Genomic DNA, 14,903 nt, shown 5'->3' on the forward strand with positions numbered 1-14,903 from the left:
GGGGGATGGGGTGCACCGGCTCTGGGGGGTGGTGAGGATTGGGGTGGGGGGATGGGGTGCACCGGCTCTGGGGGGTGGTGAGGATTGGGGTGGGGGATGGGGTGCACTGGCTGTGGGGGGCGGTGAGGATTGGGGTGGGGGATGGGGTGCACCGGCTCGGGGGGGCAGTGAGGTTTGGGGTGTGGGGGATGGGGTGCACCGGCTCTGGGGGGCGGTGAGGATTGGGGTGGGGGATGGGGTGCACTGGCTCTGGCGGGCAGTGAGGATGGGGGAATCTGGGGGGATTGGGAAATGGGGGAGGGATATAGAGGACACATTGGAGAGTAGCAGTATGGGGGGTGTGGTATACCGCTTCCGTGGCAACAGGCACAAATCCGCAGGCATCTCCTGCATCCTCTCCCTTCCCCATTTTCCAACTGTTCCCATCCCTCCCTGCCTGCTCCCTTGCAGCAGGTGTAAACGGTGAGATCTGGGGGAGTTGACCCACGTCCAGAGCTCACCCAGCCTCTGCAGACTTCTGGGGGTCCCTTGGCTATGGCCAGCTATGGTACCCCTGGGTCACTGACCGGCTCTGGGGATGTGCTGGCATTAGCCTTTTCTTGTTTTGTTCTGTGCTTCTTATACCAGGAGACCCTAGCGAATTTGGAGAGGCAGATCTATGCTTTTGAGGGCAGCTACTTAGAGGATACCCAGATGTACGGCAACATCATCCGTGGCTGGGACCGCTACCTGACAAACCAGAAGTGAGTGGAGAGAGGTGACTTTTCTGGGTGCCCTGGTTCAGGGGTTAGTAGTTTCACTCTGGCATGTAACATTTGGGCTTTTCTTTTTGTAACATGTTTCCATCCCAGTCCCGAGGTTCTGGCTTCTAAACAGCTTTGATAAGCAGAACTTAAAAAAAAAAAAAAAAACAGATTGGGATGGTCCCTGAGGTTAGCTAATACACAGGACATTGTTTCTCTTAAGATACCTTGTTTGTGGACCAGCTGAAACTACATCAGCCAGTGAAACTTCTCTGTGCACTTGTATCTTGTCTCCCTCTTCCCAGCACTAAAGGGGGCCGTATGGGTACCGGGGACTTGTGGAACTCCCCAAGTCTCCATATGTTTTATGGGGACACAAAATGTAGCAGGCATGATTTCTCTTCAGATAACAGTAAAGACATGGGTGCAGGGTATTCCCTGGGATTAGTGGCTGGTCCATTAGGGACTTTTGTGCAGTGTCTTGGGCTGCAGTGTCTTCCTGCCTTGTCCTAACCTGCAGGCTATGCCTTGCATAGGTAGATAAGGGAACAGAACGCCATCTGACATGGTGACTGAGTATTTGCAATGAGACCGTGCTGTGTATTTCAGAAACTCGAACAGCAAAAACGACCGAAGGAACCGGAAATTTAAAGAAGCGGAACGACTTTTCAGCAAATCTTCGGTCACCTCAGCAGCAGTGAGTATAGTGCTTGTGACCTGGTAGTGTGCAATGCCAACTGAAGTCCTGAGCTCCTGGGCTGAACTGCCTGGCCTTTGCCCATGAACATCGGGGTGGACAAATCTGAGCTGAACAGATCATATATTGTGCGCTGTCCCCTCTGTCATTTCTCACTCTTCTCCTTTCTTCCAGGTTGTGCTGAATTGTTCTTCATGGAGTTTCCGTCGGTTGTTCACTTTGTACCTAACAAGGGGATAATAGCCTGTTTATTCTGCTGTCTTTGGCCTCATTGAGAGGAAACCCTGGGTTGGCTGATCTCTCCCTGTTCTTAGGACTAGTCACCTGGGCATAGTTTGTGCCCTTTCAGTGGCTGTGTTGATCTGTCCACTCACAAGCATCTCCAAGCTTTCTTCCACATTCCCATCCTCCCATAAAATTCACATCTGCCGCAATGCCCAAATGCCTGAGAGGAGGGAGTGGGTGACAGACCAATCAAGAAACTTCTGTGCCTCACAATCCTATTTCTGCCCTCATTGTCATTCTCCCGCCTCTTCCTTTTTGGCTTTAATGCCCTCTCCTGTCATGAAATATTGAGTTTAGACTGCAAGTTCTTTGGAGCAGAGAACTCCTCTTGTTCTGTGAGGGGCCTTGCATGTTTTTGAGAGCTTGAAAAAAAATAAAAAATGGGAATCTGTCTTTATTAATGCGCCTTCTGATTTTCTAGGCAGTCAGTGCATTGGCCGGTGTTCAGGACCAGCTCATTGAAAAGCGTAAGCTACTTCTTTCCTCTCACCATCTGACTAACTTGGAATGAAGCAAATTGCTTCCTGAGGAATTCGGTCCCGCGTCAGTTCTCTTCACCCCACAGGCACCCGCTTCTAATTTTTCCTGGGGGTGCTCAATCTCCGCGCAGCCCCAGGCCCCATCCAAACTCCACCCCTTCCCTCAAAACCTCACCCCTACCCCTTCCCCGTCTCTTTCCGCCCCCTCCCCTGAGCACGCCCCATTCCTGCTCTTCCCTCTGCCTCCCAGTGCCTCCTGCCTCCAGGAGGCGCTGGGAGGGGAGAGGGAGGAGTTGATCAGTGTGGACCGCGTGCGGGGAGTGGGGGGAGTTCGGCTGCTGGTGGTTGCTAAGCGCCTGCTAATTTTTTTCCGTGGGTGCTCCAGCCCTGAAGCACCCATGGAGTCAGCGCCTATGCTTCTCCCCTTACCACGTGCGTGACCGAGGGTAATTATGGTCCTGTAGAGAGTTCCCCTTCCAGCACTGTTTTACTGGTCCTTGTGATTCCCTGTCAGTTAGGTGTGGTGGGTTGCTCTAAATAAGGTCACATTGTACTCTTACAAGTGTATACATTAAAATTAAAATGTAGACCTCTCTTTTAGCAATGGCATTATCTTTTGGGTCTGCTTGAGCTGCTGTCTGCAAGTGAAGTGGGTTTGGTATTTTTGGGAGATGAGGCTCTGGGGGTTGGAGCTCTGGTACTTTTTCTTTCCTGCCATTAAATGGTAAGTAATTGTCAGTGGATCTGAGTGCTTGCTGCACAGAACCCCTGGCATCTGTCACAAGGTTCACACAAGTTTACATCTTCCCTCCTGAGTTAGCACAGCCTCTAACTGTTTGGCTTTGATGCAGAGGTTGAATTTTACATGCACTAACTTTTAATCCACAATAAAATGGATTGTTGCCACAACTAGGTGCAGTGCTGGCTTTCTGCCTTTGGGACTGAGAATTTTTGCTCTTTTGGCTTCCTTTCTTGGGTGCTTAAGGGCATTGTGTGGCATATACTATAGAAATTAGTATGCAGTAAATAATTTTTACCAGGGTTATTCCTAAATCAGGTGTTGATTTAATTAGATTTGATTCTAGCATGCGTCAGTTTCTAAGGGGGTAACTTGCCACACTGAGGAAATGCTGCTTAGTCACGCTTAGTGACCTTTTTCTGTGCTCTAGACTGGAGACTTTAAGCTGCTCTCCATGTGGCTTCCATATGCAGTTTGCTGCTCTACTCGGGATTTGGCTTCAGCACTTTCTTATTGTTAGTGCGAAGGGATTCACCAGGGTCTGTCCTGGAGCTGAAGTGCTGGGAAGTAACAGTTGTGCTCTTCTGGGTTTGTTGTGTTCTAGGCGAGCCGGGTAGTGGGACAGAGAGTGATACTTCTCCAGACTTTCACAATCAGGAGAATGAGCCCAACCAGGAGGACACTGAAGAGCTGGATGGGTCTGTGCAGGGAGTGAAACCCCAGAAAGCCGCTTCTTCCACCTCCTCGGGGAGTCACCACAGCAGCCACAAAAAACGGAAGAACAAAAATCGACACAGGTTAGTGGGGCCAGCGGCACTCACCATGTCCTCTGAACAGCTGATTGTTGGCAAAATGGCTTTATTGCCTGAAAGTAGCCAAATGTATCAGAGCAATGAGCAGTTCAGACCACTGGTTAGTTGGGGTCATTACGCTCCAATGACAATCTGATTTCCCTCTTCATGTTAACCTTCAAGTTACTGAATCAAATTTATTACATTCATTGGGTGACATCAGACAACCTTTCTGGCCCCCTTTTCTGTGCCATTTCAATTTCTCAGTCTGTAAAGCAGAATAATACTGGCCTCCCTTCCGGGGGGAAGAGGTTGCAATCCAGTCCCCTTGGTGCCTGCACCTTGTTCTCTGGAACTGAGTGAGGTAGGGATGTTGACAGATCTGTTTGGGGAAGAGGATCAGGAAATAAACAAAAATGCTTTGGGAATCCAGTGATTATAAAAGTCCTGGAAATCCTGGATATTTTCACCCAAACTTTGATTCCAAGCCATTTTTGTTGTAATTTGGCTCCAGACTGAGCCTTTGTTCCATGCGGCGTTCTGGAGTTGCCTTGCTTTTCACGTTTATTTGAACGCAGTGGGAAGGAAGCTGGCCTCACAGTCATGTAAGAAGTAGTAAAGATCTCACAGCCTTCACTTGGTTGCCCTTGGGTGGCCAATTCTGAAATAGGTGGCTTTAGAGATAGCCTATTAGAAATCGTACGTGTGAGGTCACACCACATGGATAATGCCATTTTTCTCTACAAAATGGTGTCCTCCGCACAATGTGATCTTGTACATAGGGTGCATGCAAAGTCACTCTGTGCGGAGAATGCCATTTTGTGGAGCAAAATGGTGTCCTCCAGGCTTCGTGACCTCGCATGCGCCATACAAGTGAGGACACACTGCAGAGCAAAATGGCATCTTCCGCCACTGGGATTGCTGCTGCCCCATCTGCTGGTGGCGCAACCCCATTTGGGGTCACAACCCACAATTTGGGAACTGCTGGGTTATGGGCAGGTATTTTGCCTGAGTACTACACTGAATACTTTTAACTCACTTTGTGAAGTTGCCTGGATTTTGTGATGTCAGTGTCTCTTTAATTCTTAGATCCAGGATTTCCGTCCTGCTATAATCTTAAAATTTAAAAATGTTTGCTCAGTTATATCTCCTTTTTAGTTCCTCATGAGCTAGGAATCATGAAGTAGTTTAGAAAGACTTTTTTGGATTTTCCTGTAGGTAGCTAGAAACAATTTCAGAAGTAACAATAATTTAAGAACATAAGAACGGCCATACTGGATCAGACCCAATGTTCCCATCTAGCCCAGTGTGTTGTCTTCTGACAGTGACCTGATGCCTGATGCTTCAGAAGGAATGGACAGAACAGGGCAATTATCGAGTAATCCCTCCCTGTTGTCCAGTCCCTGCTTCTGGCAGGCAGAGATTTAGGGACACCCAGAGCATAGGGTTGCATTCCTGATCATCTTGGCTAATAGCAATGGATGGACCTATCCTCCATGAACTTATCTATACTTTTGGCTTCACAGAATCCTCTGGCAATGAGTTCCACGTGTTTGTTTTAAACCTGCTGCCTATTAATTTCATTGGGTGACCACTGGTTCTTGTGTTATATGAAGGGGTAAATAACATAAGTTTCTCGCAGTATAAGAGAAAAGGGACATCCTGTAAAACTAATAGACAGCACATTTAAAACTGACCGAAGGAACTAGTTTTGAAACAAAGCATACTTAACCTGTGGAACTCACATCTACGAGATATCTTTGAGACCAAGGCTTAGTAGGATTCAAATTGCCCACGTAAATGCTATGAGAAAGTTCACAGTTACATGGATACACTGATAAAAACTTTATAAACTTCATGCTTCAGAGCATAAGCCAATCACTAGCGACAGGCCTTAGGAAGAAACTCCCCCTCTGGGCCCGTTATTCTGTTACGGGGTTTCTTGTACCTTCCTCTGAAGCAGCTGATTCTGACTACTGTTGGAAGCAGGACATTGAACAAGATGGAAGCCTGATCTGATCTGGTATGTCAGTTCCTATGATCCTAGAACGTAAAGCAGAGAGAGAAATCTAAATAATACAAAGTCACTTACAATTAATTGACTGTTGTTCTAAAATGCCTTAGTGTGGCCAGTTACTGAATCTGACAAGTCTAACTGTATTTGATACAGCTCTGTGCTGTTAAAACTTGACTTTTCTTACTAACTACTTCCTCAAATCCTTCCAGCAAAGGAAAATTTCCAGGCACCATCCAGGAACATGAAGCTAGTCGCCAGAAATTAATGACATAACTCTAGGTGCTTTGAAATGAAATATAGTGGGAAATGCTCTTCGGAAACAGACACCTGCTTGTTTGCCCATTTCTCCTGACTGTCCTGAGATGAAAGTATTGTATAAGAAATCTTGAAAGTCTGTCACTGGGGCTGCCCTCTGACTGCAAATCCTAATTCAAGACTCTCCCAGTTGTGTGCATAAGCTGAGTGGTGACTGAAGCATTGGGGACCACGGGAATGGGCTGTCTTCAGGCACGGTTGACAGTGCTTGCAAAGTAGTCCAAGCTTTCCTACGTTCTACTCACCAGCTCTGCTAGCAGTGCTGTTCCGGCGTGGCTGAATATCCAGCTCTCGTGTCTAGCATTTGTACACTGTGATCCAGGGGAAAGATGTTGGCCATTGCTTGTGAGGGCCCTTAGGTCCATACTGCTGTGCAAGTGTCAGGGATACCATTACCTACCAAAATGCCCCCTATTCAGCTACTTGCATCAGCTGAGGAATATCTCACATTCACCAGGAATGCTGCTTCCTCTTAGCTCAGTTGTAACGAGGCTACTAAGTTAGGACTTAACATGACATTTCAATGGTATTAACTTCCCTCTTTCTAACCAATACAATTGTTGGCTTCCAGGAGGAGGTCTCTGGAAACAGAGTGCCACGGTGGGTGGGTGTGCGTGCGTGTGTGTATGGATGCTAGAGTCCTCTGATGGGAGTGTAACTGTTTGGTAACTAGATTCAAGCAATTCACAATGTTTTCTTTTTAGGTTTATAAGTGAAAAGTAAGCGTGAGTGTGTGTGTGTGCATGTGTGCGCTCGTGTGCATACAACCATATTTGAATGCCAAATTGCTAGATATTTCTATGACAGCCTCTATCTAGCTGCCTGAACCAACTTCTTTACTTCTGCCCTAATAATCTATTCTAGAGAGAGCCTCTGCTTTCTGAGTGCCCACTTGGTTGTCTTTGCGTGCATAGAAAGTTCTGTCTCTGTCTGGGAGCTAACGTGCAACTCCAAATAGCTGATGGCTTCCTTCTCTGCATATAAAAATACCTTCCATAAACCACTCTTCCTCTGTTTAACATCTCATTTCCCAGCAATCCACTTGGGGAGGGGGGCTCTGCACTGCCGAGTCCGGAGTGCTTTTTTGTGCCAAATTTTGGTAAATAAATAAGTAACATTCTATATAAAATAAGAACTTTATGGCATTTGGACATTGGCTTTATTTTTTTCAATAATCTCGCTAGGGTGGCTAATCAACCTATTTATTGAATTCATTAGTATATTAATGGCTATTGCTTTCTTCCTTTCAAATGCTGCCCCTCAGCCCGCCTGGCATGTTTGATTATGACTTTGAGTAAGTTTGACTTGAATTAGTACTTGTGCTGTCTTGTTAGTGTGTAGACACCGATGTGCCTTTCTGAGACCTTTCTAACTCATAGTTTATCTGTTTAATTGTAGGTATGTATATTAGGTTAGGCTGGGAAGTTTTTTTAAAAAACAGAAAAACATGACGGAGGTAACATTTTATTTAATAACTTCAGCAAAATTAAATCAACTTTACTCTTCTGCCTCTTTATTTCGTTTTTAAGTAGATAAACTTTATCTTAATAAATAGTTAAAGACTGATTTCTGGCTTTGCTTCCTAAAGAGATTAGTGGCATAAATTTGGATATTTCCCTCTGGAGAAATGTAATAAAGCCAATCCCCTTGATTTTATAATACCTGTTGTCTCAAAATCCTCTCTCTCTCTCTCTCTGTATATTTCAAGTAAGTAACTATTACTACTATGTCTGAATAATTGTCTGTGGCATAGTTACACCTATCTCTAACAAATTAACATAGAGCATGCATTTTAATCCCATTTTTGCACGCTGCATAACTTCCCTGTGATTTTATTATGAACCTTTGATAACTGTTTCTCTGGTTGAGTGGGTGGAATATGCATTTCGGCAAGGTGTAAAGAGTCCGCTCTCATTGATGTTGTTGGTCCTTGCCCAGTAATATTGGGGCAATGATTCGGCTCGGCCGATTCGGAGAACGTGGATTGAATTAACCAAATAGCCTTTGTTGTAGCCTGTGCCATATGCTGTAGCTGGTTCTTGAACCCCTATTGAAGTGTAATGTATTGAAATGGACATTTCTCTTATCTTTCCCATCACAGGATTGATCTCAAGTTAAACAAAAAGCCCAGAGCTGTAAGTATCAGTCCTCCTGTGTCATTGTTTTTATTGTTAGTCTGTACTCTGAGGTTGCAGGCTAATCCCCAGCACTTTAGAGTCTGCGTCTGCCATGGTCTATGCTCTCATATTTTCATGGTGGGGGAATAGTTGGTGTGAAATGAGCAATTTCCTTCTGGATTTATCAGAGCTAGATTTCTCTGTTGCTTGTTACCAGATGTTGGTGACAATTGAGAGCCCCATAGATTTTACTCAAGGAAAATTGTTTCACACCCTTTCTAGCTGTGATTGTTAAGCTAGTAAATTGAAAACTATTGGTGATTGGTCGACATATCTCTGAGTTGAAGATTTTGAAGTGCAGATGAGGGTGTCAGCTACAGTCAACTTCTCTTCTCTCTGTTTGCCTGCAAAGAACGATGTGTGTGCGTCACACGGCTGCGCGTGAAAGCTGAGTTTCCCAACTCTGAGAGCAGAGTTGTACTTTGGAGGATATTAACGTCCTGCCCTTTCCCCTATCTGCAGGACTACTAGACTCATCGGTGCCGAAGCTTCCCGGATCTAGGCCCCCACATTGAGTCCACACTAAGAAAAACATCGATCGACTGAATGAGCACAATGGGCAGCTCTCCCACCGAGTGTCTGCACACGGGAGTAGTTCTTACTAAAGTGTGTGGGGGGAAATAGTCTTGTTTGGCTACATTGGACCATGTACTCTGTGTCATTTTAAAATCACCTGAAATGCAGGAGGACTAAGCTGTGGTGTCACCAATCTCTGGTTCCCGAGTGCGACATTCTTCCCCCACAGCTGGCAACACTCACCCTGCAATCAACTGGTTTTGCTGCTGCCATCACCATTGTCTGTAATAACCATTGAGAGATGTCGTTGTTTCATTTTATACTGGAATGGAGGCGTGGCTCCTTGTGTCCCATGCAGGTTGTAAATCTGTTAGGTTATTTTTTTAATACTGATATTTAGTTTGTTTGTTTTTTTAAACCAAACTGTACAGTTGACAAATTGGCTTTTGATTTTCTGTCTTAAATCTGATTAGGCTGTTCATTTTGCAGAACGATCCACTTGAATTCTTACCTTAGTAGAGAAGAAAGTGGCTCACCCCTTTCCTTTATCTTTGATTTTAACATTTCCCCTCCGGTTTGTTTGGGGCACTGAGCTACAGGGAGCGGTTGGAACTCAAAGCCGTCTTGCTCTTAAAGGTTGGGTGGATTCTCTTTTTAATACAAACGTCTGTCATTTGTATATAAAACAATAAAAGTCACGTTTGTCTCTCTTCTCGTGTCTTGCTTTGCAGTTGGAGATGTTTCTATGTTTTGTTTGTTCTAAGACACTCAAGAATTTCCATCATTCTTCTCCATTTATTCTGTGAGGTTTTCCTGAATTCCTCTACTTTCAGATACTGTGTGTGTTTATGCAGCTCCATGAGCCTCTTAAGAATTGTCTCCTGTACTCCTCCTTGTATACACACAACAGTGGTGACTGTCAAGGGAGCCAGGAACTAGCCTCCGTATGTGCTAACTATTCACGACTCCCAACTAGAGAGATCTTGGGCAGAAGTGACCACTTGCTGATGTTGCTGGAATACCTCTTGGTAATGGGTGAGCAGCCCTGACTGTTCTCAGAACCAGTGCACCCACGCACAGGGATGAGTGTCCTAAGCAGGGCAGGAACGTGGTACTGCCCTTTCCTGTGGGCAGAGCTTTGAGTGCCGCTCGCCGGTGTTACCTGGGACCGAGTGGGGTTTTAGCACCTTTGTTCTCATGTTACAGTCTCTGGAAGGGAGTTGTGTCCACTTGCTTAAACCTCTCCAAAGCCCTGGCCTTGAGTTTTTGGCTACTCAGCCTGGTTGGTGTGGAAGACCCACAACAGCTAATTCGCCTTATCCTGGCCCAAAGCAGGGATTGCAGAAAGGCGTGAACTTGGTATAGAATCTTTGGTGAACTTTTTCTGACCTCTGAAAAACTGCTGCCTCTCCCAGCTAGCGTCTGTGGGAAGGATGCGGTGGACATACAAAGAAGGAGAGAGACACTGCAGGGCATCGTGTACTGGAATGGAAGCTGCGCTGGTAGTGACAGCAGTGTGTACTCATCTGTCCACTCTGTGCTCTGGCTGGGGGATATGTACTGTCTTATATCACTTATCGTTCCGTAGACAATTATGCAGAAGGAGATTTGTACTGAAATGATCATAAAGAGGGGCAAGGTTAATGCAGAGCCATCAGCAAAGAGGTTGGTATTTTGGGGCCTGGGCTTTGAATCTGCGGGGAGGTGATGACTTTCAGCAAATAGTCAACTCTCCCCTTTCCCTGTGCTCCCCGCCACCCCAGCTCCTGAATCTCTTTGTTCCAATGCAAACTGGTGCCCCACTCAGCTCAGCAACAGGGACAGAGAAATCAGACTGGGCCAGGAGCCCTGTGAGAGCAGGGGCAGGGCATGGGAGGATAGCTTTGTACCTGTGCAGACACAACTGCAACCCCATGCAATGTGGTTTTCATTCTCTTTAACAATAGTGTGCCCAACAGAGATGTGACCACCCATCAGTCCTGGGCCCAACCCTGCCTGGTTGCAGAGACATTTTGGTTTTAGAGCTGAAGCCCTGGTGCCCTTTTTGAGATGTAAGGTATAGACTGAAATTACCTCCTGGAGCTGCTCGCTCCTCCCCGGGTTTCTGTGCAGTTGCTGGCGTTTTGACTCACTTTTTATCCCCGTGTGCGTGGGATGCTAGGGAGCAGGTTCGACAATCTGAGCTGTAGCCGTATCTGTCCCTATAAAGAAAAAAAGGCAAAGCTCCCTCCTCGACGAGCGACGTTTTTTTCCCCAGCCTCTGACATTTCAGGTGTCACCTCAGTGCCTGGAGTGTGTAAATGAAATGGCAAATACTTTGCTCACAGTCAAAGCAAATCTGGTTATATTAATATCCAGCAGCTCCCTTTCAGGCCATATTGAATTATAGCAGCACTGTAGCCATTTAGACACAGGAGAAATGAAACGGCCAGCCCCGCTCTCATTCCCGAGGGCTTGCTCTGGCAGAGGGACTCGTTCCCACATCTGATTGTCAAGAGTAAGAGCCAACACGGTGACCTTCACTTCCATAGCAGCCTCCCAGCTGTGTTTTCAGCATGGAAAGCAGACGAGATGCTATTTAATGTCCATTAACCAAACACCAGTTAATTTCCAGGGTTAGGAAAGGAGTGTTCAGAAACTGACCATGTCCTCCTGAACCTGGAACTTCTGCTCTTCCCTGTGTGCGCTTTTTTTCTGAATGAACAGAAATTATTAAATGTAAACATTTCAAAGCTGTGGAAGACTAGAACCCAGGTGTGCTGTCCCTAGCCCTGTGCGTTGATTGCATATGCCCACAGGGCTGTGTATGGAGGCAGAGTGTTGTATACATGCTAATGAAGAAGGCATTGAAGAGAAGGACACATCCTTTCCTGGTAGCAGACCCACTTCTCCCCATTGCACAGGGCACGGGCTGGGAGAGGAGACACTCCTCAGAGACACAACAGGGGGAGCAGGGAAAATCCACTAATTCCCTTCACTGCCTTGGTCACCGAGAGGATTAGCTCAGTCCCGAGCCGGTGGCCTAGCAGCAGCCAGGAGCCTGTAAACAGCAGAGAGAAAGCAGCAGATCCAGTCGCCGCCTTCCCCAGCCCATTCAGCACCTCGCAAAGAGCAAGGATCTTCCGTCGAGTGTTTCGCTCCAGGCCCAGCACGTCCCAACTCCTGCAGCTCTGCTGCCCTGAAGGCAGGTAGGGGATGGGGTGGTGCTGGCACCTGCCCTCTTCTGTACACACCATTCTAGACAGGAGCCTCGTTGTCTGGATTAAAGGGCGTCGCAGCCCCTGCAGGGAATAGTTCATGTTTGGCTGTAATTAAAGGATCAGAGAAATGTGGGGCTGGAAGTGACCTCGCGAGGTCATCAGGTCTCGTTCCCTGCGCTCACTGCGGCAGGACCAAGTAAACCCAGACCGTCCCTGACAGGTGTTTGTCCAACCTGGTCTTTAAAACCTCTAGTGACGGGGATTCCACCACTTCCCTTGGAAGCCTGTTCCAGAGCTGAACGTCCTTAGCTATTGGGAAAAGTTTCTACTGATAGCTCCCTTGCTGCAGATTAAGCCCATTACCGCTTGTCCTCTCTTCAGTGGCCACGGAAAACAATTGATCACCGGCCTCTTTGTAACAGCCCTTAAGATAGTGGAAGACTGTTCTCAGGTCGCCCCTCAGTCTTCTTTTCTCAAGACTAAACGTGCCCATTTTTTTTAACCTTTCCTCACAGGTCAGGTTTTCTAAACCTTTGATCATTTTGGTTGCTCCCCTCTGGACGCGTTGTCCGTGTGTTTCCCAGGCCAGACCCAGGACTCCAGCTGAGGCCCCAGGAGTTCCAAGCAGAGTGGGACAAACCCTCCCGTGTCTTACATGCAGCGCTGCAGTTCACCCCGCCCCAGAACGCCAGTTGCCTTTCTGGAAGCTGCTGGCAGCACATAGTTGAGGGACCAATCAAGCGAATGAGAATGATCAGGATGCGGCTGGTGGCCGTGAGTGGCCACGTGGGGTATGCAGGGGCCTGGTCTTGACTCTTCTTCCTGGCTTCTCCTGTTCAGGGACTCAATGAGGAACCCTACCTCCCCGTCACGGCCCCAGCGGTGGCTGCTTTGCTCGCGAGCCGGGTGCAGGTGGCTCCTGTCTCCTGTAAGGACGTCCCTGTCTGGGCTGCTTGTGCTCTGGAGGCTGATGTGGGTTAGTGTCATCGGAGGCGTGTGGGGGGGAACTGGGCCACACCCGGACACGAGTGGGGACTTCCCGCCCTTCCTAGAAATGAGAGTTTCACAGACACAAATTGAGTGTTGACTTCTGGGTATGAGCGCTTCTCCCTGGGCGGGTAAGGCTGGGAGCACCCCAGGCCAGGCAGGCTGCTGGAGTGGGTATTCTTTATGCACGGTATCACACTAACACTAATTTTACCATAAATTCCTGCATTAAATCCAAAGCCAAATGGTATTTATACAATGACTCTAAACATGCCTAAAGACCAAGCAATTGACTACATCTGCACAGCACATGGACTAACTCCAGGGGTGCTGAGACCCACCGTGGTCAGGCAGGTATCAGCAATGAACCCCGTCAAAGGTTACTTTTTTCATCTCCTTTACCGATGATGTGATGTCATTACCAATGATCTGACCTTAGCCACTGCCAGATGAAGGAGTTTCTTAAATAGCCAATTATTTACTGCATCTGTTACCCTATTTACCGTGTACCATTTCTGTTACTTTGCCCAAACCTTAACGAAGGTAACGGGTATTTCGAAGGGTCCCCACAAGTTTGACACGAGTCGTCTCTCTCATGCTCTCATTCTTTTTGGTTCCATGCCTATTGCTCATGCTAACGTCCCAACTCAATGTAAAACCGTACGTCACCCAGATCTAATGTGGGCCTGTCTTCCTCCCCGGGGCGGGGAATGCGCCTTCTGCAACAACCCCCTCCCTCTGCCATCCCCAGAAGTGGGGCAGGAGCCAGGTTAACAGACTTCGGCTGGGGAGGGTCCCTGGCACTGCTCAGAAGCTGGGGGAGGAAGCGCAGGGATAGCTGGGGGTTCCTGGGGCAGGGAGTGGGTGCTCTCAGCTCTGAGGCCTGGAACACTATGTGTCTCCCACCCCAGCTAAGTGCAGCTCGTGCTGGGAAAGGTGGCAGGGCAGCGCTGTGGGTGCCATGGAAGAGCTTGGCTAGGTGTCATTCTCCAGGTGGTGGTGCAGCTGGGAAATCCTGCCTCTAGGCTTTCTGCATTTCACAATAGAGTTTATTCCCCGCCCCAATAACAGCCCAGCTTCATTGGTCCCCACAGGCTCTGAAAGCCATGTGCCCAGGCTGGCGTAACTCCGGCGGACCCAGCACAGGCCAGACACCACAGCCAGAGGTGCTCCGGGAAAGGCTCCGGCAGACAGAGAGGTGCAGGGCTGCCTGCCCTCTGTCCTGGCCAGGGCGCTCTGAGTCTCATGCTGACGCTGTTCTCACCCATCTCTCCTCTTCCTCCCCAGCATGCGCTGTTCTGCTACAAGGTTTTCTGGGAGCTCATGTTCCATTTCATGTGTGAGGTAAATGGCCCTTGCAAATGCTGGCCCTGTCCCTTGCCTCCACTGTCAGACCCTCTGCTGTGGTACTCAGCTCTCAGGGTGGTCCTTGTTCCGAACCGTGACCATGCACACGAGTCTCCAGGGCCCAGGGGTACTCAGCAAAGCCAAACGTCTCCACTTCGTTTCTGCCCTCCCATGCACTCGGAGCCAATAGAGCTGGAGATCAAGATGCGTGGAGCCAGCACATCCCGAGTGGAGGAAATGTGCTTATAAAACAGGGGCAGGTTGGCTTCCCCCACCCGGACACGGGTCTGGGAGTGTGGGGGCATTAAGCAGATCCCAATCCCATTCATACACGTTGTACCAGATCCTGGCACTTCCTGGGGAGGGGGACAGACACCTGCCACCTGCTGAGGGCCCTCCATGGTGCCCGGAACGTCTCGCTTGCATCCCGTATATCGCAGACCCAGTGTCACTCCTGCACCCAGTGTGAACGTGTGCGCCCAGTACAGCCCTGTGCCGGTGCTGGTGGGTCAGGCACCAAATGTGCGTGTGGTTGTGTCCCTGCTGGGCCGATTGAGTTAAGGGCATTTCTGGGTTAATTTTCCCGGTGGCTCCTGCTGCGGCGGAGCTG

The 14,903-nt window shown here is 48.2% G+C and overlaps 1 protein-coding gene across 1 annotated transcript; it reads left to right on the plus strand.

The window, feature by feature from the left end:
* Positions 1–627: 627 nt before the first annotated feature.
* MEAF6 (MYST/Esa1 associated factor 6) lies at positions 628–9,469 on the plus strand (the record flags this gene model as incomplete). Its single annotated transcript, XM_034754107.1, is given in 7 exon segments — positions 628–743; positions 1,353–1,440; positions 2,147–2,192; positions 3,548–3,740; positions 7,331–7,360; positions 8,168–8,201; positions 8,706–9,469. Coding segments are annotated over 7 exon segments (516 nt in total), but the record flags the coding sequence as incomplete, so codon positions are not given.
* Between the last annotated feature and the right edge of the window lie 5,434 nt (positions 9,470–14,903).

This window comes from Trachemys scripta, chromosome 20 (assembly GCF_013100865.1).
Source record: "Trachemys scripta elegans isolate TJP31775 chromosome 20, CAS_Tse_1.0, whole genome shotgun sequence".
In the NCBI taxonomy this organism is placed as follows: Eukaryota; Metazoa; Chordata; order Testudines; family Emydidae; genus Trachemys; species Trachemys scripta.